Genomic DNA, 27,302 nt, shown 5'->3' with positions numbered 1-27,302 from the left:
GGAAGCACCCAGCTCCCCAGTCCAGCAGCACTGCTGGTGCCTGGGTGGCTCAGGAGGGTGCTGGGGAGGCAGCAGCTGGGCTGGATCATGGGGTAGCACCACTCTGCCCCACGAGAAACACACTATACACATATATAGGACCTTTTGGGAAGCTTAATGCAAGCCCTGCTGGTTACCCGGAGCCTGGCTACCCTCCCAGGCAGACAAAAAGCAGCAGGAAGCACCCAAGGGCACAGAGGCAGCCCTGGGGCTCTTGCCATCACTTACCACCCTTCATCACCGGAGGAGTTTATCCCTGCTGCAAGTCCTGCACCCAGGAGACCAGAGCCACGGCCTGTGCAGGAGCAAACTGGATGTAAAGGGTAAGAAGCGGAGCAATCACATGGCAATCACATCACCTGGGGCAAAGCAACAACTTGGTCCCAAACCAAGCCTTAACACCCTGCACCTGCTGAGCTTGAACCCAGCAGGACCAGGCAGGCACCTGGCAGCCCTATGGGCGCAGGTGGGGGTAATGTGGGGGCTGCTCCTTGCTGGGGGGGGGTCCCACAAAAGTCTGAGCCCCCCCCCCCTTAGCCCTGGGGTGCCAGGGGAGGTGGGATGGGGCAGCCTCCTGGGGCTGTGGGCATGGAGCGGAGCTGGCTGTGGCGATCCCTGGGGCTAACAGCAAGCCGAGGGGGGGCCGGCAGCCTGCTGGCAGCAGGGCAGGGCGAGCACACCCATGGCCTCCACAGGCGGCCCAGCCTCCGGCCCAGAGCCTCCGCGGCACCACAGCTCCCCCCGGCGGCCTCAGAGCGGCTCAGCAGGGCCCCGACCCCCAAAATTTCCCCCTTTGGGCAGCCTGGCACCCCCAGACAACCCCCCAGCACCCTACGAGTCCCCCCAGCACCCTATGAGCCCCCCCAGCACCCTACGAGCCCACCCCCAGCACGCTCGGGCCGCAAAGGGCCGGGGGGTGCCCCCACAGAATCCATCTTGACAAAAAACTCTTGCAATTTTTTAATTTTTTTCCAGTATTTTATTGGTCTTACCTGCACAACAGCAGCAAGTGCTGGTTGCTCAGTGTCAGTCGCAGCTTGCTGAGGTGGCAGGCTGAGAGCCACAGGTCGCAGGTGGATAATTTTGGTTTCAAGACTCAGAAATAGTCCTGACCATAAGGAGGCTTGGCTAGTCCCGTCCTGCCTGTGAGACGTGGTTTGGGCATCTAGCTCGGCCTGTGGACCAAGTTCAGGGTTGCTGGGATCCCCCTCTATCACCTGGGCTATACCACAACTATTTCCATGGTAAATCAGGCTCAGCCCAGCTGCAGAGCTGGGGACACAGCCAGTAAGGCACACAGCAGCTGAGGAGATGGTGGTGGTTTCATCGCCTGTTCTCTTTCTGCCCAATAAGAGGGACGGAGGTGTAAGAGGAAAAGTATTGTTTACCTCCCTAGGAGGTCACAGGGCTGTCTAGACAATTGCAGTGGTTTCCAATTCACAGTAGCATCCATGCCACATGATGTGTAAGATGTTCTCTGGTACAAGAGAGACCAAGGACTGCCCCACTGACTTCTTTCCTTGCCAGAGGCACCAGCATTGTCCTCTTTGGCTTTCCCAAGGGCTACCCCAGCTCCTGGTTAGAAGCAGCGAAGGCAGATGTAGACAATTACTGCTTGGTAGTTAACAAAGAGCAGCCCTGAGCTTTGAGCTTCTTTCCCACCAGAGGGTGACCCCATCCCCAGCTAACATCCAGCCCCAGATCCCGCAAGACCTCATTTCAGAAATCTGGAATAGTTTTGCCAAATCCCACTAAGGCGATTGTTACTTTCATTATTGCACACAGCTTCCTCTGTCTCAAAAGCAGAAGTATTTTCCTTAACACTCGAGGAGAGGCACAGCTTCTGCCTGCTCCCCACCCACATGCTGGTGGCAGGGGCAGAGCGAGGCGATGGCCTCACAGCACTGATGGTGCATGGCCAGGATGAGCTGACACTGCAGGGCTGAGCACACAGCATAGAAAACTGGTCAGGCAGGAGCGATGTGGTGGGTTTGATATGCCAAAGAGCTTTTTGGCAAGGCTCATCTTGCTGTCACCTGAAGCATGGAGAGAGCCAGCAGGCCAGAGTAAAAAGGCTCTGGACTGGAATCACTGGAGCTGAAGGTCATGGCACAGGATAGGGGCTTTAAAAATCACCACTGTGCTCTCCAACACAAGCAAAGGCAAAAGCAAACCTGGGCAGGCTCCAGGTACCCTGGAAAGCCTTTAGGAGAGACATGACTGCTGTGACAGCACCCAGAATTGATTTATAGTGTAGCCTGGTCACATCAAGTGGCAATAAAACCATAAGTGGCTTCGGGACAGCAAGCCCCATTTGTGTGAGATGAACAGTGGCTTTAAAAAAGATCACTAAATCCCACCAGCGCTATGTATACAAACCTTGTTTATTCTAAAGGCTCCCATTAAAGTGCCTTTTATTCCTGGCAATAGGCAGTTTTAAATTGCAAAACAACAGATCAGCCAGCAGCAGTCTCCAGTCCTGCCTGCCCTCAGGGACAGGGGGACTGCGGTGAGCGCGGGCCCCTTTTGGCCAAGGGCTCTCGAACACTGTGTTTCGGGGGGCTGGACGAGGACATTCTTCACTGTGTGCCCAGCGTAGGAGCACTGGTGCAGAGGCGCAGGCCCGTGGCTTTGCCGAGCAGTGCAGGGTCTCTGCGGAGCTGCCCAGGACAATGTCACCTTCCAGAGACCCCTGGGGATCCAAAGTGGTCCTCGCCCCGCACGCCTCAGCAGGAAGCATGCCGGGGCCGGCAGCTCAGGCTTAGGTGGCGTCCTGGCACGACGTGCTGGTGTCTTGTAGGAGCGGTGTTGTCTCGGAGACCCGGGGTGGCGTGCTTGGCGTGGTGGGGTCGCACGGGCTCTTCTCGTCGGTGGGTCTCTGGGAGGATAGAGAGCAGCAGTCACAACCCCACAGCAGTGCCACCATCAGACCCTACAGTACGTGCATCACCCACATCCCCACCTAGGGCACTCGCACCCCAAACCCCCTGGACCTCCACATGGCCAAGCACCCTTTTCTGAAGGCATCTCAAATTGAGGATTTTTTTTATCTCCTCTTCTAATAGCGTGAAGTTATTCCTATTCCTGTCCCCCAATACTTGTAGCACCCCTGAACACCCAGCCTGAAGGGCCGTGTCACCAGGTAGAGGGGCAGTGGGGTATGCCAGCAGGCTGCGCAGCACCAGAGAAGGCAAGAGGGAGATAGGCAGGGTCTTCTCGTGGTCACAGGCCAGCATATGGATGAATGAGCTGCTCCTGGCCAAGTATAAATACCAAAAAGAAACAAAGAGAAGGTGAAAGAAGAGACAGGTAAGCTGGAGGAAATACAGAGACTGTCCCAGCATTCAGGGATGAGGTTAGGAAAGTCAAAACCCAACTGGAATTCAATCCGGCAAAGGATGTCAAAAGCAATAAGAAGTACTGCTATAAGCACACAGGTGACAATAGGAAGACGTGGGCCTGCTGCTGAAGGAAGCAGGGAACCCCAGAGACCCTGGAGCAAGGCAGACGTACCCTTAGTCAAAGAGGATCACGTCAGCATATTTAAGCAAAGTTAAGTCCACAAGCCCTGACAGAACACACCCACAAGTGCCGCTGGCATTACAAGGCCACTCTCAATAACCTCTGAATAATCATGGTGACTGGAGAAGTGCCCAAAGACTGGAGGGAAGCAAACGTCACTATCTTCAAGTAGGGCAGGGAGGGCCCAGGGAACCGCAGGCCAGTTGGCCTCGCCTCAGACGCTGGGAAGCACTGGGAACTGTTTCCAGGCACACCACATCATCAGGAGTAGTCAGCATGGCTTCGCCATGGAAAAGCCACCTTTGCCCAACCTGGTAACCTCATCGGATGGAATTACTGGCTTGGTAAATGAGGGCAGAGCATGGCTATTGCCTCCCTTCACTTCAGTAAGGCATTTGGCATGGTCTCCTGTGAGATTCTCACATTGAAACTGGATGGGCAGTGAGGTGGGTTAAAAATTGGCTCAACAGGCCGGCCCAAGGGGTGCTGATCAGCACACAAAGTTACCAGAGGCCAGTAACTGCTGGTGTACCTCAGGAGTCAATCCTGGCTCCAGCCCTGTTTAGGATCTTTATTAATAATCTAGATGACGGGGGCAGAGTGCAACCTCAGCAATTTGCAGGTGACACATGGCAGGGAGGAGTTGCTGATACGCCAGAGGGATCTCGTCAGGTAGGAGAAATGGGCCAACAGGAGCCTCACAAGCTCCAACAAGGACAAGTGCAAAGCCCTGCATGTCGGGAGGAACTGCTGCAGGCGGCTGGCTGGAAAGCAGCTTTGCAGAAAAGGACCTGGGGGCACTGGTGGCTAGATACCAAGCTCAACACGAGCCAGTCATGTGCCCTTGGTGTGAAGAAAGCTAATGGCATCCTGGGCTGCACCAGGCAAAGTACTGCCAGCAGCCTGAGGTGATTCTTCTCCTGTGTTCAGCACTCAAGACACACCTGAAGTGCCACGTCCAGTTCTGGGCTCCCCAGAACCAGAGAGATGTGGAGCTACTGGAGACAGTCCAAAGCAGGACCATTAAGATGATTAAGGGACTAGAGCATCTCACGTGAGGAAAGGCCAAGTTAAGACTGCTCAGCTGGGAGAAGACAAGGCTCAGGGGGATCTCACCCGTATATTTAAGTATCTGAAGGGAGTATGTGAAAACAACAGAGCTACGCTCTTTTCAGTGCTGTCCAGGGACCAGACATTATGGGCACAAACTAAAACACAAAAGGTTTGAGCTGAACATCTGTGTTTTGTTTTTTTCTTTTTACTGTGACAGGCTGCACATAGTGAGGGGTATCTCCGAGACACTTGAGACATCTGGACATGGCCCTGAGCAACCAGGCCTACGTGGCCTTGCTTGGGTAGGGGTGTTGCTGGTGACCTCCATTGATCCCTTCCAACTTCAATGATTCTGTGACTTTGTGTTTCTGTAATACAAACCCAAATATTTGATACATAAAACTCCCTCTTGAAAGCCTTTCCATCAAGGCAGCCTGCATGCAAAAGTGAAGCAAAACCCACCAGATGGGTGGTCTGTTACCCCCAATGAGTTTTGCCCTTTTAAGAACTTACCTCTGGATCTCAAACACTTGCAGGGCAAAAAGGTGAGAAAAACATTTCCTCACACCAAACCTATTTTTTTTTTTATCTCAATCTCTGATGATATTTTTAGATCAGGTACACAGGGAGAAACAATATAAGCATGTTCTTACAGCCTCAGTAAGTGCTAGTATTAAGATATTCATCCTGAATAATAAAGCCAGGAGACAACACTGCTATGTCAAAGACTGCCAAGAGGACACCTCTGGAACACGTGGACCATAAACGTTTCCATTTGATTGGTTTTGAACAAAGTTTAATCAAAGCAGGATGAGAGAAGAGTGTGTTACCTTGACTGGGTACCCACCTACAGTCTGGCTTCCCGCAACACCTTAACTGGAGGCAGCTTTCTGGCAGAGGAGGCCTGGTTGGCCTTTTTACTGTCTGAGTTCTTTTTATTGCTACTCCAAAATAAAGAGCATTTTTCCTAGAAGATAATCAGGCTAGTTTATGGTGCACTTTGACATGAAATCCATGGAGGGTCCAATTTCAGGAGGAGATTTTAAAAGAAGTTTCAATCAGTGTTTAACTGTGATCTAGTTATTAATGAAGATTTCAAAATCTAGGTTAAACTAAGCCCTATTTAAGATTTCGGACAGCATCAAGCCAGTTTTAAAATGGTCTGTTTGCCTTTTAAGTGTGTCATTACACAGGCTGTAGGTCATGTCAGCAGAGGAGAGCTACAATGCTGCATTTGGGCACATTTTATGCCTGCACAACAAATATGCACACTTCTGGAAGAGCAGGTCCAACAGATGCATTTTAAAAGTGGCTCCACTGTAAACTAGACTAAGATTTAAGTGTCTCACAGTACTTCATCTGGACTGGTTTTACAGCACACTGCTCCCTCTGGAAGCCAGAGACATGCAAGAAACTCTAGGAAGGAAATGGATTAAGCAGGACCTTCCCACTGGCAGACACGTGAAGGTGTGGACAATGCCCCTCTTCAGTGTCCCCTCTGATATCAACTCTTGCCCCAAGAGGGAGGACTGTGCACGATTAAGCAATCATCACTAGATCAGCAACACTTCAATCAGAGGAACGTACCTTGGCTGCAAATTGCTGTCGTCCAGTTTACAAGCTCTTATCTATTCATTAGGCAGAGACTTTAATGTGCTGTTGCATAGCTTCCTTAGAGATTTATAAAGTCATTAAGGCTTTTTATTTACTTTTCAGGTAGTCAGACACTTCCTGCTGTTTATTTTTAGTTCCAGCACTTCATGATGCTTTGGCTGAGCACCCAAATACACTTGTCTTATACCTGGGTTTGGGACATTTCAAACAGACTGGGCAGCTGCTTCTGAGTGAACTTTAAAGCCAGCTTTTCTTCCTGACCCCAGCTGGCACGGTTAGAGCTCTTTGATACCAGGAAGTAAAACTTGCACAAAGCAGGGCGAGGAAATGCCAGCCCAGGGCTGCAGCGGGTCTCAGAAACAGCTGACCAGCACGTACTGACTTTCTTCAGATATGCTGGCACTACGCTGAGCCCACTTGTATTTGCTGGAGCCTCAAGGTTCGGCACACTCAAAGCCTGAGCATTTCAGAGCACAATAAGGGTTTAGTGCTGAGCCCTAGCCACTAGCATCACTCTCACACCACAGGGGAGCCCATGGAAGAACAAGGGGATTTGGAATCATGTGTTTAAGTCAATTAAGCAGTTGTAGGCTTGGTAAAAATCCAATTACGTGATACTTGGAGAACCCTAGAGCTATTTAAAATGGGCTTGTATTAGCATTTCAGTGAGGGCAGTTACAGGTTGAGCAAAAGCAGCCTCTCGCACATGCTCTCACCTCAGCCCACTCATTCTAATCATTGCCTTTTCATCCCGGCATGTAGCCTCTTCTTATCTGCAGCTTTAGAGCCAGCTCAAGCCGTTTGACTGTAATGCCAAGCTAAATAAGCCTGCTTTGATATAGGTTAGGGTAGAGAGCTAGATCTCTACTTCAGCACTAAGCTCTCTAAAAGCTTTAGCTCTTATCAGATGAGTGTTTTGCAGCTGGAGACACAGATCACCATCAAGCATTTGAGCTGTTTTATATTCTGTCCCCACAGCCTTATGCCCAGATGGATCAGGCTCATGTGCCAGCCAGGCCCCCACGCTGCTCTCCCCTCATGGGGCAGCTCCCACCAAGCTGCCAGCTCACTGCAGCCTTCAGTGGTCTTGGCTTCTCGGTTAGCCCAGACCCACAAAGGACTGGGGGGTCTAACTTCCACAGCTATTTTGGGCAGTTTCACTTGTAGAGAAACAAGTGAGTTTCAGGGAAAGACAGAGTCTGGTCTGGGTTGAGAAGCAGCCATGGTATCTGTGTCCCTTCTGTAAGAACACAGCTACTACATTGCATTTGTGAACGAATTGAACGTAAGTAGCCATCCCCTCGAGAAGGCTCTGATTAGATGAGAAAATGGTTGGGACCCTGCAGAGACATACGTGTTTGGGTGATAGCACAGACTTGCTGCTTTACTTGGAAACCAGATTGAAGAGCTAGGCTTATTCTTTCATTAGCAGGATGAGCTGAGAAATGTTTCCTCCTATGGGAGCCCACATCAGTGAGTGCTGTGTGCTGAGATGGCCAGAAATGCTTTTATATTATTGACTTGCAGCCCAATTTCTTGATAGCTGAGGAAGTCCTGCTGTTACATACTGGCAGCATTAGGACATGGTTCTGCTTTAGGTTGTAACAGATTCACGGCATCAGCCAATGTTTCATCAGGATTGTTAGATTGTCAGCCCAATCTACATCATCCGATTAAATCTGATTTGACTAACAGCATTTCCCATTTGACATCTGCAATGTCTTACCTGACTCATCATCACGAGTACAGCAGCTGAGATGATGAGCGGGACGCTGAGCCCAAGGAAGATGTACTGCAGGTAGTCTAGGATGGATGGGATCAGCACCAGGTTGGTGTAAAACTGGTTTAGGACTGAGCCTTCAATGTAGCCACTCTGCCCAAGAAAGCAAAGTTGTTATAGGCATTTTGCTTGCATCCAGAGCCGAGACACACCATCTGTGCAATTCCTCTCCCACCACGGATTAGCAAATTTGGGAAAGACTTACTAAGGCCAGAAGCTGCTACCAAATAGCTGGACACGCACTCAGCTGTAGGACCACACTCACTGGCCCACATTAGCATGCAGATGCTGACAGCACTGCTCTGGGCTCTATTTAACCCCACATCTAGGGCAGAGCCAGAAGTTCACCCAGTATAGTGCAGGGTTTGTTCAGCTCAGAGGGATTAACCACGCAGCCAAGTATTGCAAAGCCTGCTGTTGGCTGCTTAATTAGTCTGTCTGGCTTAAAGCTTTAATCAAAGTGGAGTTTCCCCAGCAATGCAGTTTCCCCCTTCCTGCACGGGACAATCTTCAGAAACAGGTCAAGGAAGGCAGCTCACCTCTGCGAACCACAGCAGCGGCAGCACCACTGGCGTAATTTTCCCTGTTTGACTGTGGGAATGGGAAAAAGAAATACACATTGAGATTCTCAGCTGATCAGGCCACAGCTACTATAATCCTTCCTAAAGAGAAGGGCCTGGCAGACCAGCAGTGGTCAGGTTACTGGTGCAAGAATGCAGCAATTCCTGCTGCTGCAGGGAGCTCCCTCCCCTCCAGGGACCAGGTCCATCTAGGGACTTCCATGCAAGAGCAGAGGTGACATTTCCTTGTAAGCTTAACGGCCCAACAGCAGCAATAAGTGCCACGCCAGATCTGGGCTCCAAGTACGTTAACTCAGTGAATGGGAATGAACTTTACACAGCTTCAAGATATCTCAGCCACCTGCATGGTACTACAGGGTGATACAGCCAAGCTCACAGCATCAAGGTTGCCTCTGTTGCATATAGCAGCAGACAATCTCCACAACGGAGCTGAAAGCCTCTTTTTGGAAAAGAAGTATTCAACTGTCAGATCCATGAACTGAGCATGTTTGGTCTCCCTGTTTCGGGGGTAACTCCTGATCAGCAGCACAATGCAGGCAAACTGCCGCTGTGCCTCACCAGGAGCAGTGCATTCAGAGCATCGATATTTCATCAGCTTCCCAGTCGGGTGCACAAAACACTGCTGGGGCTGAGCAAACAGGCAGGCACACACAGCACTGCTAGAGGATGGCAGTTCGAGGTCATTGGAGCAGCTGACATTTCACCACATCAGCCAGCTGGCCTCTGCAATGGTGACAACTGGTAATGTCAAAGCTGCCTCGTCTTTGAGGAGAGTAAGCTCTGCAGTGACCCCAGAGCCAGCAGCACTCCCTGCTTGAGGGAGAGATGGCTATTTGTAAAAGATGATCACTTACATTATACCAGACACCTGCTTCAAGTACTGATTCAGCTGGAGCCTGATGGAGCAATTCATGGGGATGCCCGTCATCTGCACAGGAGAGGAAAAACAGTTCGTCAGTACAGCCCACATTTATCATGAGAGCTTTGCAGAAAAGCAGCCCTTTGCTTTCCATCACAGCTGCTCTGGGTGCCGCCTTCCAAAGCAATGAATTAGACCACCCAGAGATCCACTGCAGCTGCTGCACATGGGGCCAGGAGCAAGGCTGGGGTTTCCACCAGCACTGGTAAACCAGGTACTGCTCCCCAAGATCTGGGGATGACTGCCCATGGGGGGGGGGTAGCCATGTCTCCATGGCATTTTAGGGTCTGTTCCCTGCATTTGAAGACTCACTAGCCAGTCAGTGAGCTGCATGCAGCAGCATCCAGAAGGAATCAGTTCCCTCAGGGTGGTCCAAAGGCAAAAAGCTAAGCTAAACAGAAAGGACTGCTGCAGAAGGCAGCACACGTTCAACAAGCAGACAGCACGAACGCAGGGAGGTGCTTTATGTGACACGAGGCTTGTAGGACCAAACCTAAGCAAGTTCAAGTTACCAAGTAGCATATGCAACCTGCAAGTGATTCCCTAGGCAGAGTGCTTTAACAGAAACTTAAGTTTTTTCCTAAGTCTGATGAGCCTCTTCTGTTGCTCATCCTTCCTGCACTAGGTTTGAGAATGAGAATACACCAATGCAAAGATTCATGCACACAAAGGACAATGAATGTTTCTCATAACTAGGACTACATATCAACAGCTATCACTGTCCAATAACACAAAGACCACAAAAACACCACACTTCAAAGTTGGGTCTTTTGGCACTGGTTTCTCATGATGTTGCAGTTTTGCAACACGTTAAGGGCAGAGAGTTTTCATTGGATTTTCCCTGCTTGTTCAAAGCAGACTGCAGCTAGATAAGACTTTAATTGTACTGTTATCAGAATAGGTTTGATACTGTAATAAACTTAATTAGATTTCCGTAACTGTGATAAGAAAAGCAGAGAACCCAATGCCTAGGTAAGAAGCTTACCTTGCCTTGCCTCAAGAGGGAGATTGGTTTCTTGCTTGAGCTATTACTGAATGTTTGGAAATGTCCCACCCATGGCCACATGCAGAGTGGGCCCTGGGTGGAAGAGACCAAAGTCTCCTCCCCATCAGCAGCTGGGACAAAGATGACTCAAGACACCTCAAAACATCACCACTGGCGTGGTGACTTCACCCTTACATTTAGATATGCAAGAGGCAGCGCAGTACAGAAGCTGCCAGCCAGATAGGCAAGTTGAGATGGTGGAAAAACACAGCCCCAAAATGGTGGCAACAGCTTCAGCTGCAAAATGGTCTTCAGACTTTGCCAGAGAGCTCTCACAGCACGGCATGTTTATAGATTTGGGGTGTAACTGGCTGCTGCTGCTCAATACACCTCCTGGTGTTGTGGGCCTTCCTGAGTCAGTGGAAAGAAGCTGACTGCGCTTATCAAAACAATTATGCTTATAATTAGTCCTGCAATTCTCTAGAAGGCTGGCCAGTTATTCAATTAGTTTATGGCTTTAACGTTTTTATCTGCACATGTCCTCTCCACTTTGCACTCTGGAACCTGCTCAAGTCAGTGCCACGAGAGCAGAGCAAGGCCACCACTGGGGCTCCCCCACCCCACTGCTTGGCCCAGACACGGCCCCAATGCGAGGAGAGACCCCTCTGAGGGTACAAGACCACAGCTGGGCCCCCCACCGGGTGCACGTCGAGGAAGAGCGCGTGGTGCTCCTTGCTGGGGTTCAGGCCTTCAACGGCGTTCACCAGGCTTGGGTCGGCGTTGTAGAAGTGAGGATGGGAGATGAACATCGGTGCATCTGGGAGAGAACAAGGACACCTTAAGCCCATCCAACCCTGCCTGAGAATTTTGTGCTGACATTTTTAAGCCCTTGAAATATTTGAGCAGGCTTTTATATCCTCGTTCTTCTTTCCCTCCTGGCAGCTTATTCCACTGGGAAGGTTAAGAGCCCGTGTCTAAGCCTCCTTCTCCCCCGTACACCACTCCACACAGCAGCAATTCACCGTCCACAGACATGTGTTAGGGCACTGAAGCCTGAATTCTCACTCCTGCGTGACCTATACTCGCTGTCCAAAGTTAAAATTTAGTTTGGCAGTTACGTGGCCTGCCTGCTCCCAGCCTGGGGGAGGTGATGGGCCTGTCCGGCTCTCAGCCCTTCCCACAAACAAGGCCGCTTGTTTGGGTTTCCAGAAGTTTGGGTTTCCCCCCTCTCCTTCTCTCAGAGAAGGGCACACAGACCCCAGAGGTACCCTTTCAGCACACCAGAAGGTAGTAGAGCTAGTTTTTAGACAAGTAAGCTTGCCTCACATATCTCTAGGATTTAATATTATCACAGCAAGGAGGAACCACAGGAGAGCACTCACTCAGCCTACAGGTGCTGACGTTCTGGATGCCGGACTGCCTGCAGGGGCAGAAGCCTTCGTTGGGGGGATAGTCCGTGCCATTGGCAAAGAGTGTTTTCGGGGCCACGAAGCGATAGGTGGGCACACCCTTAAACTCCCCCGACTGCTCATACACCAGTGTCATGGATCTGGAAGAGTTTCAGTGGAGAAGGATCAGGGTTAGCCAACAGGTTCCCAGCCCAGAACTGGGCTCTTATCTTCGCTGGATAAGATGCAGTTGCAGTGTAACTTAGACTTTGAGATCAAGATAAACATCCAGAACAGAGCTTTGGATCAGGAATGTGTATCTAAGCCATTTGCTTTCCATGTTTTGAGCACAAATAAAGGGCCGGTCGAGACTAGTTATGAAGAGAAACACACGAGCTTATAAATCTGTTTGCAGAATCCAGATATGATTTGTTTAAGGGCATGTACTAATCCTCACGGCTGCTCTGCCAGAGATAATACCTTCTTTGTGCAAGCACTGGCTCTGAGATAGAAGTGCTCTGTGGCAGGGGACGGACACTGACCAAATCTGTTTTGCAGCACAGCTGCAGCATATAGGCCATCCGTTTTCCATAGTGGAAAATTTTACCTTTTGAACTACATTACACAGCAAGATTTTATTTGGGGTACAACAGACCAGAGATTTGACACTGCATCATCTATACCAGAAGTCCAGGGTAGAAGCAAGTTTCCACGAGGGAAGTTTGCTTCCCTCATGCTCAAGCAAGACTCGTGTGGATGCAGACATCCCAGGCAGGCCAAGGGGACAGCTTACTGCCATAGCTGCCTTCTGACACCAGGACTGAGGAGGGGAATTCAAGGCACATTCAGCAGTTCAAGGCAGTTTTGGCTGTGCCAAATCTGGGGTGAACAGACTGCTCTGCCTTGTGAAGAGACAGATCCACTTCCTCCGCAGGACCCACACCCACAGCACTGTCCTGCAGCAGTCTCCTGGGCTCACAAGAAACTAAGCTTGCCACTTCATTTTATGCCTTGCCAGGAAACATACTTCGTTCCCTAAAAGACTTCTGTAGTTCTTCAACAACATGTATATGTATTTAAACTTTGATTACTAGTAAACTTCCCTGCAGCAAGTCCTTGGCTCTGGGTCATTTTGGTATTTGCTGATGCCTCTTGTGTAGAGGAATTCCTGCACTAATGCTTGGCTCAGCTGACTTTGCTTGTTCGCTGAAGAGGTCATTGTTCTCTATTCAGCACGAGCACTTTGCTTGTTTTGCAGCAACTGCAAAGCCTAAATTAACATTATCTTCCCCAAGCTGAGGACAGGGCTTTGTGCCAGGCTGGCTGCCTCACTTCCCCTCCTTCCAGCCTCATGGAGTTTCCATAGGAACAAGGCAGACTCTGGGGATATTTAATCTCTGTACGATCAGCTAACTCAGGGTGTCATACAGATGTGCACAGCTGACCACAAAGTATTGCATTCACAAAAAAAATGAAGCAGCCTGGAAGCAGCGGCACAGCCCCCAGCACTGCTTCAGCAAGCATTTAGCCTGCTGCAATAGCTCTGTGGTCAAATGGCTAATGCAGCATTTCCTTATGACATCCCTTATTTCTCCCTCCCTCTTCCCACATCTTATCTAGCCAGGTTATATTCTGCTCGTCCAACATATAAGCTTCCCCGGTGATCTAAAAGGTATTTAGAAATATTATCAAGATGAAGCTAGACAACTATACTGCTTGCAAAGCTCAGACACTACAACACCAATCTGCAGCTGAACCTTTACCTACAGAAACTAGTCCTCAGCACTCCGCCTCGCTGCACAGGTACTCTGCATGCACACTGCATGTCCTGCCACCTGCACGGCGACAGCATGCCTTGCTGTGGCCTCACCTGCAGGCATCAGGGCTGTAAAACTCCAGCGACGTCGGGGACATGAACGGCGGCCACATCTCCCCCGCGGTCCCGTTGATCATGTTGCACCCAGTGCTCCGCCAGTAGTTCACCTGCAGGGTGGATGCAGAGAGAGGAGCTCAGTACTGGAAGCTTGGTGGAGAGCTGGCTTTCACCTCTGCCATTCCTTCCGTAGGAACTTGAGGTAGCAGTACTGAAAGTCCTTCAAGATGGAAGAACTTAACACCTGATGACAAGCTTCTTGCCATCTATCTGGCTGCCTTCGGGCAATTCTGCAGTTGCTTTGACATTAAATCAAAGTTGTGGCAGTCGAGGTCCCACAGAAATTTGCTTTCAAATCTATGACCCAGCAACACAACAGCAACGGCTTTCTGTTTATCTGGCTTGAGATCAGGCACTGTCCCCCTATTAGAGGTTTGCTGGCTGACACTTACCTTCTTCAACCCGTTCCACGAATCCACCATGTGAACTCTACTGATGTTCTTCATGCCCGTGTACACAGTGAACAATCCGGTATTGGAGTTGTTAAACTGTAGAGAGAAGAAACTAGCTTCTAATCCATTATATGTGGCAATACTGCAATACGTTAACACCTTTGCATGCCTCATTATCTTTAGGTGTGTTTCATGCACTATAAGCTATTGAAGTTTTATTTTGGTTGCTAGAGACAGCTTCCAACACACACGTTTCTGCCTGAGGGGAAAATTAAGGCAGCCTTACACAACAACCATCAATCACACATTGCTGCTCTAAGCAGTTTGTGAAGGGGACAGCCTGGATTCTCAATAGCAAGAACAGTATTCCTGTGATTTTAGCCTTCCCAAGCAAGGATTTACTTACCCCTACAAACATGCCAAATTTCCCCTTGAACGGGATCAGGCCAGGAACAATCATATTTATTGTGTCTAAAAGAGGGTCGTCGTAGCCCCACAGGATGTCCCCCACCGTCCGGTTCATAAAGGCCTCCTGCTTCAGGCCAGCCAGGGCCCCGCTCAGCAAAAGCTTCACAAAGTTTGGCAGGTTTTCCATCATGACAGATGCTCCCTGGGAAAGAAATCAGTCTCTGAGACAAAAGCTGTGTATTACCAAAGAGAAAGCAACACATCTTCAGTGCTCAGCAACCTCCCTCTGCTGCAGCGCTCTTCAGTTTTGCAGAAATCCTTTGGACAGACTGAGGCTCACCATTTATCCCACATTTGGGCAGGAAACAGTTCGTGGCAACAGCCACTGAGGTTTCATTTCCCCAGATGATGCTCTGCTAAGTTGTAGTCATGAGCCCAGCTGCTTTGCCAGCCCCTCTACACATTCTGATTTTGGAAGCATAACAACCCAACACAGCCACCAACACCCAGAAAACTGCATTCTGTAAACTTAACCACCCCACGGCTTCACCAGACTCAATCCCTACAAGAAAGTAAGCTTCAGGTTAGCCTTGAGCATCACCACCCTCCCGGCGAGCTCGGAAGCCAGTATTTCTCCGGGGAGCAAATCCTTACCAACATCAGGATGTTTGGCATGACAATGTACTCGTCCTCGGTGCCATTGGACAAGTCCGGCCTGAAGAAGAGCTTCCGATATTCCAGGTAGGAGACGGTGTCATTGTCATGGAATGTGATGTTTGTTTTGTACCTGAACTCTCTGCAACGAGACAGGAGGGACCATGGGAACCTTCCCCCGCGCAGTGCCGCTGCATTGCCTGTGGAGCAAGGATGGGCTGCACAGGCCCAGCCTTGTTCCTGAGTGGAGGAAGGAGACCAAACCCAAGCTTGAAGAAGCCTCAGGGCAGTGGTAGAGGCAGTGTGCCAGGTGCCAGTCGCACACCCAGGCCATGGTCTGGGTGTCTGGCAGCACTGCAGCCTGCGAGCAGCGCGCTTTGATGAGGCGTCCCTGACGGATGGGATTCAGCAGCAGCCTGCAGCCACCACGTGTTTCCTGCCAGCTCAAAACCCAGCTGCTGAGAAGCACGAGATAAAAGCATTTGTTCCTGATGGAGGAGTAAGTCCCCTCTGTCACTTCTCCTACAGCTGTTGAAAAGCCCAGCCCTACCAGCGAGATGCCCAGATAAGCAGATCCGCACCTCCCCACGCGCCGATGCAACCTGCGCGGCAGGAGGGGACCAAACAAGATGGCACAAGCCCCACTGTCAAGCCCACACAGACCTGACAGGGAGCTCCCGAGTGGTTCCTGGGTCTGGGCACCCCATGCGCAGCACACCCTTTGCTACACGCTGTGGGGACAGCCCAGCCTCGCAGCTCCGCTGTGGCACGAAGCTGTCCCCAGCATCACAAGCGGGTTACAGCTCCCTGGGGAGCTGCCGCTCAACCCACCCGCAGAAACAAAGTCCTTTATTGTGGAGCCTCTGTTTTATGGTCCATGATAGGGAAGGGCACTAATCTTGCTCAGCAGGACATTAATAAGCTTTGCCCCTTTTGTTTATTCTTATTCAGTGTAAGTGCAGCCTTTCCCCCAAGCCAAGCGACTGACGTGATCACGACATACAGAATCCACATGGTCTTACAGTTTGACCCGGCAAGCCGAGGGGAAACGAGGGCATATACATACTGCCAGGCTTCCCCCCAGCACTACTCAAACAGCTTTGGATTAGACCAGTAATCTGCCCGCATGAGCTTGCTTAGGCTGCTGACCTGACTTTGCCTACATGTGCAGGCACCGGCACCTTGAATATTGTCATTTATGGGTCAGCTCACGTGCTCATTTCAACATCTCCCATTACTTCAGATACCACGTCCACAGAGACATCTGGGGCTCCAACTATCTTTAGACACAGCAAATGGATCGAGTCCTGCTCTAGGTGGACCCAACCAAGTCTTAGTGCCCCCCACCGGTTCTCGTGACCAGATCATTCATTTTAGGCAGATTCTGCATCTCATCATGTTATAGATGGGAAGTCTTAGATCAATCCTATATGCAGTTTTAGCACAATCAGAGCAATTGTTTCACATTTGAGCTGCTTTAAAATCCCGTGCCACCAGGGTCATGCCAGGTGTGATAGCGCAGTGCTCCCCTCCTGAAGGAAGCAGCCAGAAGCCTGGCAGGCAGCAGACCAGCTATGCTGACGGACCACAAGCAGTACCTGACCTGTAAACGTATGGCCCACGCTGCCTCAGGATCGGCTTCGCTCCGTCGAGGACCTCAGTGGGGTTCAGCACTTCGAAGAGGTGCACCGACAGGTAAAAGGGAACCGGAATGTCTTTCCACATGCCGAAGGAGATGCTGCTGGGGTCAATCCTCACGTTCTGCAGAAAAACAGACAGAGGCTTGGTGGCCCCAGCTGAGCACAGTCTCCCTTGCCTCCAGCATCAGGCCCAGCTGAAGGAGACAGTTTTGGCAGGGGATCTCTAGAGGACGCAGCGTGTTTTGCAGACAGAGCCAGTTCTAAAATGGGAACTTATGTATGCAGAAGCACCACATTCATGCCACAGGATGTCTGTAGGCTTATATGTTCAGGCTCAGCTTGCCAGACGCCTACCCACAGGGTTTCAAAGCCGTTTCGATGTGCTAGAGGCTTTCACCGTGCTAGACAAGCCGGTGCTGAATTCTTCACAGCTCTGCAGGTTTGACTTGCCTGACATGAACAAAAACCCTGCTCCTAAGGCTTCCATTCACTCTCCAGGTTTGGCAGCTCCACACAGCCAGAACCAGGCAAGGGCTGGGAGAGATGACCAGTCCTTGGACAACACAACTGTTTGGGTACCAGCAGGGAAGGCCCACTAAATGCCCAAAAACAGAGAAAGAGAACGGCGATGGCAGCCAAACTGTGCTCAAGTTGCCTTTGCTTCTCCTCACTTGCCATCCTGTGGTGACTCATATTTGTCATAAAGCAGGTCAAAGGCAATCCAAGATTGTGTTTTCCATATCACCGTCCCATTTTCTGGGAAATGCCTGCAGAAACTCAAACCCCCACCTCCTCCCCAGCACCTCCAGGTGCTGGCACCTGGCCACTTGTGTCTCTGCTCCCTCCCTGCCTTCTGGGGGCTGCTTTAAGGACTGGAACGCCCACAGCTTGATCCCTCTTAATTACCTATTTTTGGGTCCATTCCACCGTTAGCTTTGCTATCCCTGCAAGTACAAGCCCTTGCTACAGTTCAGGAACCCAGCTGGCTTATGGAAGCGGATCTGATCCACTAATTGGTGACATCGTGTGAGCGTTATCCAGCTGCAGCTCAGCCCCACAGCAGCTCGGTAGGGCCCTGAATGTTTGATGCTATGGCAAGGATGAGAAGTAAGCTGCCAGGAACTTCCCCAGGTCTTCCCTTCGGTGCCCCGTGGCCAGGCTGTGCCACCCACGAGCTGCAGGATCCATCTTTGCATCCGTCCCCCAGCAAACCCTTCCCACCTCCACGTCAAACTCAGCCCTGCCAGCCTAACGGACTTCATAACAAAGGAGGAATTTTAGGACAAGAGCAGCCCAGATTTTATTTAGGCTGTTTTATAACCCCTACCCACCCAGCAGAGCCTGAACAACATCTGCTTTCTTTTCCTTGTTTGTGCTGTTTGGTGCTCCCCAGGCTCCTCGTTGCATAAGCATGCATTTATATAACCTGCACACAGGCAGAGGGAGCAGCGTCCCAACTCCCTGCTGCCTTTCTCAGCCCTGTCCCATCCAAACCAGCAGCTCCAGCTCCTTCACGGGTGCCGCTAAGCCAGATTGACCCAACAGGGTGGCCGTGGAGTCAAGCTGCTTGTAAGTCAACACGAAAACGGTCACGTGCCTGCAATAAAAATAGATTATTTTTTCCACTTAGATGGGTTACAAAGTGTCGCTGAGAAATCTGACATCTCCTGACCATGCCGCTCTGTGTTCCTGAGGAACTGAAAGAGAAGGGTTACCACTCATCTCATCCAAAGACAGCGCTGCAAGTCTGGTCCTGGCTTCCAGGTGGGAAAACACGGCAGATCCCACGTGGAGAAGGAACCTGCCAACATCTGCCAAAGACAACAAGGGCTCTTGCCTGGATTTGTATCTTAGGCACGTCCACAGTACTCCAGGTGCTCCCAAGGTTTTGCAGGGCCAGCTCTGTAGGCACCCCCAACAGTTCCTATACACTCCGTAACCAAAAATGTGTCTTCAAAGCTACAGCCTCGTTGCACTAGGTGGTTTTCCACCACTTTTAAACCATCCCCACCTCCCGTGCAGGGCTCAGCGAGGCAGGGCTGGTGAAGCAGCCTCCACCCGCCTGCCCTCGAGGCCCCGCTCTTCCTCTCACCCACCCCGAACACCAACCCAGGAGTTTTGGCAAGCCCCTGGATACTTCTCACCACCCTAGACATCAGCGCTCAGTTTTGCCATTTTACTTTAAGCCGTGTATGAATTTGGGACACTTTGGGTCATGCTGAAGATGCGGAGCCCAAGTAGCTGAGACGAAGGGAGACCTGAGGAGAAATAAAGGTTGGTCTTTTCCCCTTCTTCTGTTCTCATTGCAAGGTACCAGAGACCAGATAATTGGGTAGAAAGAATCAAGATTATCTAAAGGAAAGGAAGTTTTCTGCACTGAGCACATCACCCCTGTCCTAGAGGTGCCTTCAGCCTTCTGTTTGCAGGCACCAGCTCCGGATGGCCATGAAATTGGACAAAGACTGACCCGTACTGCTTGAGCCAAAGCCCTGGTTGGCTTTGCCCAGCCAGCAGCGCTTTCGGAGGATACATTTAAATAGAAGCCAGCAAAGACTTTTTGGCACGGGTAGCTCCAGCCACTCGCTGTTCGCCTCCTCTGCCAGGGGCACACGGCTAGGAGCTAGCTTGGGTAGGTGCAAGCCTGGAGAAACGGCCAGGCAGCTGGGCAAGGGGGAAAAAAAGTTGGCTGGGGACGAGCCCAGGTGCTGGGATGGGCAGCGAGGATCCTGTAGCTGCAGCACTGCCTCTGAGCAGAACCCAGCAGCTGCCCCGGGTCAGGCACGGGCTCCAAAGGGACCCAACGCTGGGCAGAGCCGAGCTGGGAGCGATGCTGGGGAGAGCACGGGGAGGGAGCAGCCCCGTTCCCTGCTCCCTGGGCTGCTTGGGGAGAGGAGGTAGAGGAGGGTGGATGGGGAAGAAGGTGGCTTTAATTTACTTCTAGTTTCTCATTGTTCTTGCCTGTTATTGGCAATAAATTATATTAATTTCCCTATGCTACACCTGTTTTACCTGCGATGGTAATTGGTGAGTGATCTCCCTGTCTTTATCTCAGCCCTCCAGCCCTTTCCATTGTCTTCTCCTCTCCCTTCCGAGGGCAGGGGGCTGGAGAGCAGCATGGGGGAGCTGGGCTGCCCAGCACAGCCCGCTGCCTCGCTACTGGGACTAACTGGTGTGCTGCCCGCCAGGACAGCCTCACTGCTCCCCAGGGCTCTGCGCAGCGGTTCCTGAGCAGAGCAGCACCTCGGGGCACAGCCCCACAACCACGGGGACCAAAGGGGCTGCAGGACCTCTCCTGTTGGTCACGCAGCTCTTCACGGGGGCAACTCCGACCTCGCAGTCTCGGAGAACACCCTATAAAGGGGTTTTGCAGAGCACCCCAGCATGCTACCCATGCCACCAGCAGCTGGAAAAGCGTACTGGCAGAGCAAGCACACGTGTAGGTACGAAAGGAGCACCCAGCACCACCAGCACCAGCACCGCTCGGCACTTATACCCCTTACTAATGGGGTTGAGCCCCCACTCAGCCCCATCCCACTCTCTGCAACCATCTACAAAACCCCGACACCACACCGAGCTGCGAGAGCGAGCGACACCAAAGCCCCTTGGAGGCCCCACTCTCCCCATCCCCAGCACCCCACAAAAAGACGGGGGGCGCTGCAAAAGCCCCGACCCCACTAATTTCGGGGGTGCTGCCCCCATCCCCGTCCCGCTGACCTTGACCACCTGCTCCTTGACGATGGCTGGCCCGGCCAGCAGCAGGCAGACCCCCAGCAGCAGGCAGAGTCCCCCGGCCAGCCCCAGCCCCACCGCCGCCCTACGCCGGGCCGCGGCCATGGCTGGGAGGAACGGGGCAAGGAGCGGGGCCGGGGCCCGAAGCCGCCGCTTTATGGCCGGGGCCCGGCGGCGGCGGCGGGGCGGGGAGCGGGGCGGGGAGCGGGGCGGAGACCGGGGGAGAGGGGGGAAGGACCGGGGCCGGGCCGCCCCCACCGGCCGCAGCCCCCCCGAGATGGTCGGGGGCTGTACGGCCTCCGAGGGGTTTGTTGTTATTGTTTATTTTTTATTTTTTTTATTTTTTCCCCGCTTATTTGCGGTGAAAATAAATCAGAGCGCTGCACTGCTCTGCTGGAGCCGTGGCGGTTTGGCCACGCTTTGTGCCGTTCTTTGTCTGTTCAGAACGGGGAAAGACTGTTCAAATCAGTTCTTCTTCCAGATGTTTTATTATTATTATTATTTTTTAATCGTCGGATTTGCAGGGAAAAGCTTCACCGACCTGTGAAGGGGACCTAAGCAGGGTCCCCCCCTTGGGGACCTCGGAAAACCTAACCGGGCTGCAGCACCTGATTTTCTTACAGATGAATTAGCTCTCTTCACTCACACCGATACACCCACCCCCAAATCAGCGACCTGCACTTAAGGAGCCCCATTACAGAGCACCCGAAGCTCCGCTGAAGGGCTGCTGCATTTTTAATTGCTAATAATTAAAGTTCGAGTGAGTCAAGAGGGCAGAGACAGCAGAACACCTCGAGGTGTCTTTGCACCCGCTCGGGGCTGTCAGTTCAGTCCATCCCTGCGGCTGCACAGGGCGAAGCTCCCACCCCAGGGGTGCGAATCACCCTTTGGAGCTGGGGACACGCGAGGGCAGAGCCCAGGGCCAGCCCAGCAGGGACACCCAGGGCATCGCTGGTGGCAGGGCACGCTTACCTCGCACACGATTTGGTCCAAAGGCTTTCTCCCATTTAGCACGAACCCTGATTACCCAAGCTCGCTCCTTACAGACCACAAAGCCCCAGGAATATTTCTCCTACCACTCCTTCAACCCAGTATGAATGACCATTAACATCACCCAGGACAAACCTTGCTTTCCTTCCCGGAATCCCACTCTCCCAATCTCCGTGCTGTAAGATTCCTTCAAGTCCCACTGTCTGCGCTCAGCTGAACCCACTGTACCAACTCCTAACACCCCCTCTTCTACCCACCAGCACCTAACACTGCCCAGTGTTACCTGGAAAACTTCAGATTTTTTATTTAACTCCAGGCCCTTTCGCCCATTTCCCAATCAGGAGCGCAGCGCTGTCAGCTCCTCGTGACCTGCAGCTCACTGCGAAGTAGGATAGCGGAGACTTCCCTTCCGTCAGCATTCTTGGAGTGAGAACCACTCCCTAACACTTCAGCTCACTCATACCCTAACATTTCCACTCCACGGAAAGCTGAGATCAAGGTGCATTCCTCAAGGTAGCCCTTAAGCTAGGGCTTCTTGAAGTTACAGTCTGCTTAATAGGCTCAAACTGGGCAAAAAAAAAAAAAAAAATTCAACCCAGTCACTGATTAAAGGCTTAGAGAGCATCAAGTGCCTGGTTCAAGGGCTGCAGGATCCCTGCTGACTCTCACCACTGCTCACCGTGCAGCAGCCAGAGGTTGTTGTTGGCCTTTGAAGATCCCCATCCTGATGGCTGTGACATCGGTGCATAAACACCACGGGCAGCACCCAGCCCACCACCAGGAAAAGCAGTGTTATCAAAACCTTCCAGCTCAGGAAGGACTTGCAGTTTCATGTCCCATTACACGCATGTTTGCACAACGCTACCAGCAGCACAACATCTGCAGCTGGCACCGAACTCCTCTGATAGTTAAACACACAACCTCAGGAGAACACTGTCACAAGTGTTAGTCACACTTGCCAGGCACATGTAAGCCTTGCGTAACAGCGTTTTATAATACCTTTGTGTTCAGAAAGTATGTAATTATACCTTACCTAACTGCAATTAAACGACTGAAATAACTTCTCACATCATTTAAGAGACACTGTTTTTGTGGATGCAACAACTTTATTGGAATGAACATGTGCAGAGAAACTTTTACTTGGAAGCAAGCAACAAATCTCCAGTTCAGTTACCACCCCTGAGGCGCAGCACGAGATGCAGGGTAGACTCTTTTTGGATGTTGTAGTCGGACAGGGTGCGCCCATCTTCCAGCTGCTTGCCAGCAAAGATCAGCCTCTGCTGGTCCGGGGGAATGCCCTCCTTGTCCTGGATCTTGGCCTTGACATTCTCAATGGTGTCACTGGGTTCGACCTCCAAGGTGATGGTCTTGCCTGTCAAGGTCTTGACAAAGATCTGCATGCCGCCCCTGAGGCGCAGCACGAGATGGAGAGTGGATTCCTTCTGGATGTTGTAGTCGGACAGGGTGCGCCCATCTTCCAGCTGCTTGCCAGCGAAGATCAGCCTCTGCTGATCTGGGGGAATGCCTTCTTTGTCCTGGATCTTGGCCTTGACATTCTCGATGGTGTCACTAGGCTCAACTTCCAAGGTGATGGTCTTGCCAGTCAGGGTCTTCACGAAAATCTGCATGCCGCCCCTGAGGCGCAGCACCAAGTGCAGAGTGGACTCCTTCTGGATGTTGTAGTCGGACAGGGTGCGTCCGTCTTCCAGCTGCTTGCCAGCAAAGATCAGCCTCTGCTGGTCCGGGGGAATGCCCTCCTTGTCCTGGATCTTGGCCTTGACATTCTCAATGGTGTCACTGGGTTCAACTTCCAAGGTGATGGTCTTACCTGTCAAGGTCTTGACGAAGATCTGCATGCCACCCCTGAGGCGCAGCACGAGATGCAGGGTAGACTCTTTTTGGATGTTGTAGTCGGACAGGGTGCGCCCGTCTTCCAGCTGCTTGCCAGCGAAGATCAGCCTCTGCTGGTCCGGGGGAATGCCCTCCTTGTCCTGGATCTTGGCCTTGACATTCTCAATGGTGTCACTGGGCTCGACCTCCAAAGTGATGGTCTTGCCAGTCAGGGTCTTGACGAAGATCTGCATGTTTGCCTGGGGGATAAGAGGCCGAGCTTTAGGCACTGTCCCCTCAGGGCCGCAACCCAGCGCCCCCCTCCCGCAGGGCTTGGAGCCCGAAAGGACCCGCCCCGCTCCGTGACGTCACCATGGAGGCCCCGCCCACCCCGCAGAGGAGCGGGGCTTGGCTTCTCCCACCCCCTCCCGCTCCAGCCCCGCGCGCCCGCCCTCCGCCATCTTGAGCGGGGCCGTCGCGCCTGCGCGGCCGCCATTTTGCCGGCGGCTGCCCGGCCCGGGCCCCCTCCTCCTTCCCCTCCCCCCCTCCCTCCTCCGCCGACGGTTGGCGCTGAGGGGGGGCGAGGGGGGCAGGGAACGCCCCGGCCCGCGGCCCACCCGCTCCTCGCCGCCTCCCCACCCTCGCCTCCCTCCCCTCAGCACGCACACAGCCCTCTGCCGGCTCCCCAGCCCCACAAACGTCCTTTTTCCTTCCCCTTCACCCGCTGAGGCGCGGCGGTGCCCGGCCGCGCAGCACTCACCACAGGACCCGCGGGCACAGCGCGCCGCACCCCGCCCTCAGCCGGTTCCAACTGCGCCACAGACGCCGCTCCCGCCCCTTATATAGCCTCCTGCGCCCCGCCCCCTCGCGGCGCGGATCACTCCGCCGCGCACTATTTCTCCGCTGTTCCGCCGGGCGGGCGCAGGGGAGCGAGGCCCGGCGGCGCGGAGGGATCAGCACGCCGCGAGGTGATGCGGCTCTGAGGGGCTGGGCGGGGGAGAGCGGCGCCGAGTGGCAAAACCCGGCCTGGAGCCCACGGAGCGGGGCTGGGGATTGCTGTGCCTCCCTTTGGAGGCGTCTAATGGGGTTTAAAGCTTTTTGTCAGCCTCAGAGCTTTATTCGGGGATTTTATCCAGCCCCAGCAGACGCCTCCCTTCTCAAATGTCCCTCGGTTTTCTTGCTGTGGGCACGGTGAGGGGCTGCTTCGCTCACAGGGCTTGCCTGGAGGCTGCTGAGGAAAGGAAACAATTCTGTCCAAAAAAAGTGAAGTCAGGTCTCCCATATTCATCATGTTGATGAAGGGAGAGAAGTGGCAGCACGGCCTCCTTGTCCTGGGCCAAGATCAGTACAAAGAGAACACAAAAGTGCCAGATAAACCTGCGGGCAGGGCTGTGTTAGGCCCCCTGTGCTGCACTGCCCCTGGAAACGTGCTCCTGGCATCTGGGGTGTAACGGAGTTTGCAGCTCAGGGCTCAAACGCAAACAGAAATAATAATAATGTGTATTTATTACTGTGTTCTTGCTTACAGAGCATACTCCGTGTTGAATTCAGTCGGCTCCTGTGCCATCGTAGTCAAAACATCCAGTGATCCAAGGGCAGAGCTGAGGACAAGCTGAGGCTTTGTTTGCAGGACTCGCTGGCTGCCATTTGGTTCAATCCGCTTACAAAATCCTTCGTTTCTGTGCATCCAAAGAAAAACGCTTTCTACCCAGCTGACACCCAGTGCACACCAGTGGGAAGGCAGCGGAGACCCAGCAACAGCTTCGTGATTGGTGTGGGGGAAACCGGCCTGCGTTTGCCTGACACAGGGAGCTCCTACAGGAGGGGAATGCTCCAGGGATCTTCCCAGCCTCTCCTGCCTTGCATTTATATTAAAACACAGCCTTGCGATAATACTCATTAAAAAAAAAAAAAAGTAGCTCAGCCCCCCAAGTGGTTTATCTGCAAATAAATAAATCCACAAGTCTTTCGATTTTTGCTCAGAATGAGGTTGCTCAGTGGTTTACAATGTATGCATGTATATAAACTAAATATTTGAATAGACTTTTGGCTTTAATAGATCTTTCATCTGAAATTGGAAAAAAACGCTAAGCTTATTCTTTAGTTATGGGGTGTGCACTCTGGACTAGTCTGCAAATAGTTGAAAAGGCACATGGCACTCTTTCATGAGAAGATAGTTTCATAACAGCCGTAAATTAAGATGGTACAGTGCTGATCTTTATCTAATGTGGCTAGGCAGCCAAGCACTGAGCGCTGTGGGTGAATTTCATAGAATCATAGTATCAGGTTGGAAAAACCCTCTAAGATCATCTAGTCCAACCTTTTAATTTGTACCTGAATTCTGAACCTTACAACCAAATTGTGGAGCAGCGCAGTCCAAAAGCTTCAGATTCACGTTGTGTTCAGACTGCAAGGCAGATGTTAGGCCCTAATGCAACCCAGTCCTTAAATACGTCTGGCAGCTTGCAGAACAATGCTTTCCCTTGCTGGGAGGAGCTTTCCATGAGCACAGCCACTGCATGTTTCTCCTACACCATCTTTGCAAGTAACCCCTTGCTAAGATTTCAAGACAAGCTTGGCGAATAGCAGGACAGCGTTCCTTGCAGACCATGACATATTGTACTGACAAATACTGATTTCCTGTGCCCCAAACACTCACATTTGTGCCTATTGTTATAAATTCTTTGGGGCAGGAACTGTCACATTCTGGTACCCCTGTGCAGCCCGTATTCCAGAAGTATAGCTGCTCAGAGAGATCCTGTCCAGTGAGCTACTTACAGCAGGGACCTGCAGACATACCAGCAGCATAGCCTAACACCACTTAATAAATTGCTTTAACTACTCTGGCAGGAAATGTCATTTACATGTGTCACCAGTCAGCAGTCCCCTACCAGACAGAGCTGGACATGCTGCTGCTAACTGAATAAAGCAGCTGGTAACTGAACTGGGTAGATAAAAGCTGCTTTGAGATCTACACGGGCTCAGGTTTCTGAGCTGTTCTTTTCATCCCTCACAGCTCAGATCACTTTCCCAGTCCAGACAGAGCCGTGTGAGCCAAGCCAGCCCAAGATCAAGGCAGTGAGTTGTCTCCCGAGGAGTCCTCACACCCTGCTCCAAGCAAAGGCAAAGCCTGGCTCCTTGTTAAGCTGAACCAACCAGCTTCAGCCCCCAGAATCTAACTATAACACAAGAGTCACTCAAGCTCCACCTAAAAGATAAAAATGGTGTAAATTAGCCTAAGGGAGAGAGGCTGTTAGGGAAGATACCATTGTGTAAGGAAAGATAAAGATACCTTCTGACTTCTGGGATCAGTTGACAGGCTGAGCCTCTCTCCCCTCGGCACTGTGATGCCTTTGGGTTATACTTGAACACTTGGTTATTCCAAGTGCCTCCCCAGGAAACTTACAAGTCTCTATAGAGTCACTTTATATCTTTTAACACATTTGTAGCCAGGCTGCGTTACTCCTATGTTTTGTATTTGCACATGCTTTGCAGACAGCGGATTTATTTATCCTGTGTACCTGTTGCTTTAATAAATTGCACTACTCATTAATCTAGCTGTGATAGTTCTCATTGAACGCGACCGAACTCTTCAAGTGTGGCCGTGGTAATTCAGGGAACGTGACTAGACTGAGGCCGCATTACATTATTTGGGAATCCATAATTGTGACAGTTCAGTACACTGAACATGACCAGACTTACAAGCTGGGCATCATTAACCTTTAAAGGAACATGAGCTCAGTATATTCCTGAGAGAAAAGTTATATATATATATGGCCTAATTAGATAGATGGCCTAATTCTTTATAGCAAGTATGATGATACAGGTAATGATATCTTAGGCTA

General features: G+C 51.8%; 2 protein-coding genes and 1 long non-coding RNA gene across 6 annotated transcripts; 1 reads left to right on the top strand and 2 right to left on the bottom strand.

Moving 5' to 3' along the window:
• Positions 1–2,405: 2,405 nt before the first annotated feature.
• Positions 2,406–20,803, bottom strand: SCARB1 (scavenger receptor class B member 1). Of its 3 annotated transcripts, XM_084539372.1 has the most exons (13): positions 20,623–20,803; positions 16,872–17,029; positions 15,269–15,410; positions 14,613–14,816; positions 14,207–14,302; positions 13,752–13,864; positions 11,876–12,042; positions 11,192–11,310; positions 9,444–9,517; positions 8,548–8,599; positions 7,955–8,101; positions 5,462–5,581; positions 2,406–2,917 (listed from the first exon to the last, which is right to left on the bottom strand). In XM_084539372.1, the coding sequence occupies exons 1-12, from the start codon at positions 20,740–20,742 to the stop codon at positions 5,462–5,464; spliced, it is 1,512 nt and encodes a 503-aa protein (XP_084395498.1). In that variant the 5' UTR covers positions 20,743–20,803; the 3' UTR covers positions 2,406–2,917. The 3 variants fall into 3 exon arrangements, with proteins under 3 accessions (XP_084395498.1, XP_084395499.1, XP_084395500.1); XM_084539373.1 differs by lacking the exon at positions 5,462–5,581; XM_084539374.1 differs by lacking the exons at positions 2,406–2,917; positions 5,462–5,581 and adding an exon at positions 4,632–4,982.
• A 1,910-nt stretch (positions 20,804–22,713) lies between these two features.
• UBB (ubiquitin B) lies at positions 22,714–24,440 on the bottom strand. 2 transcript variants are annotated; one of them, XM_084539357.1, is made up of 2 exons: positions 24,218–24,440; positions 22,714–23,717 (listed from the first exon to the last, which is right to left on the bottom strand). In XM_084539357.1, exon 2 carries the CDS (start codon positions 23,709–23,711, stop codon positions 22,794–22,796), a length of 918 nt encoding a protein of 305 aa, XP_084395483.1. In that variant the 5' UTR covers positions 23,712–23,717; positions 24,218–24,440; the 3' UTR covers positions 22,714–22,793. The 2 variants fall into 2 exon arrangements, with proteins under 2 accessions (XP_084395483.1, XP_084395484.1); XM_084539358.1 differs by having other exon boundaries at positions 24,124–24,272.
• LOC311446326 lies at positions 24,322–25,442 on the top strand. Its single transcript, XR_014698841.1, has 2 exons — positions 24,322–24,425; positions 24,986–25,442. It is a non-coding gene; the product is annotated as an uncharacterized lncRNA (long non-coding RNA).
• Positions 25,443–27,302: the final 1,860 nt, after the last annotated feature.

Source organism: Aythya ferina, assembly GCF_964211825.1.
Source record: "Aythya ferina genome assembly, chromosome: 17".
Lineage (NCBI taxonomy): Eukaryota > Metazoa > Chordata > Aves > Anseriformes > Anatidae > Aythya > Aythya ferina.
This window is presented reverse-complemented; position numbering and strand designations above follow the sequence as displayed.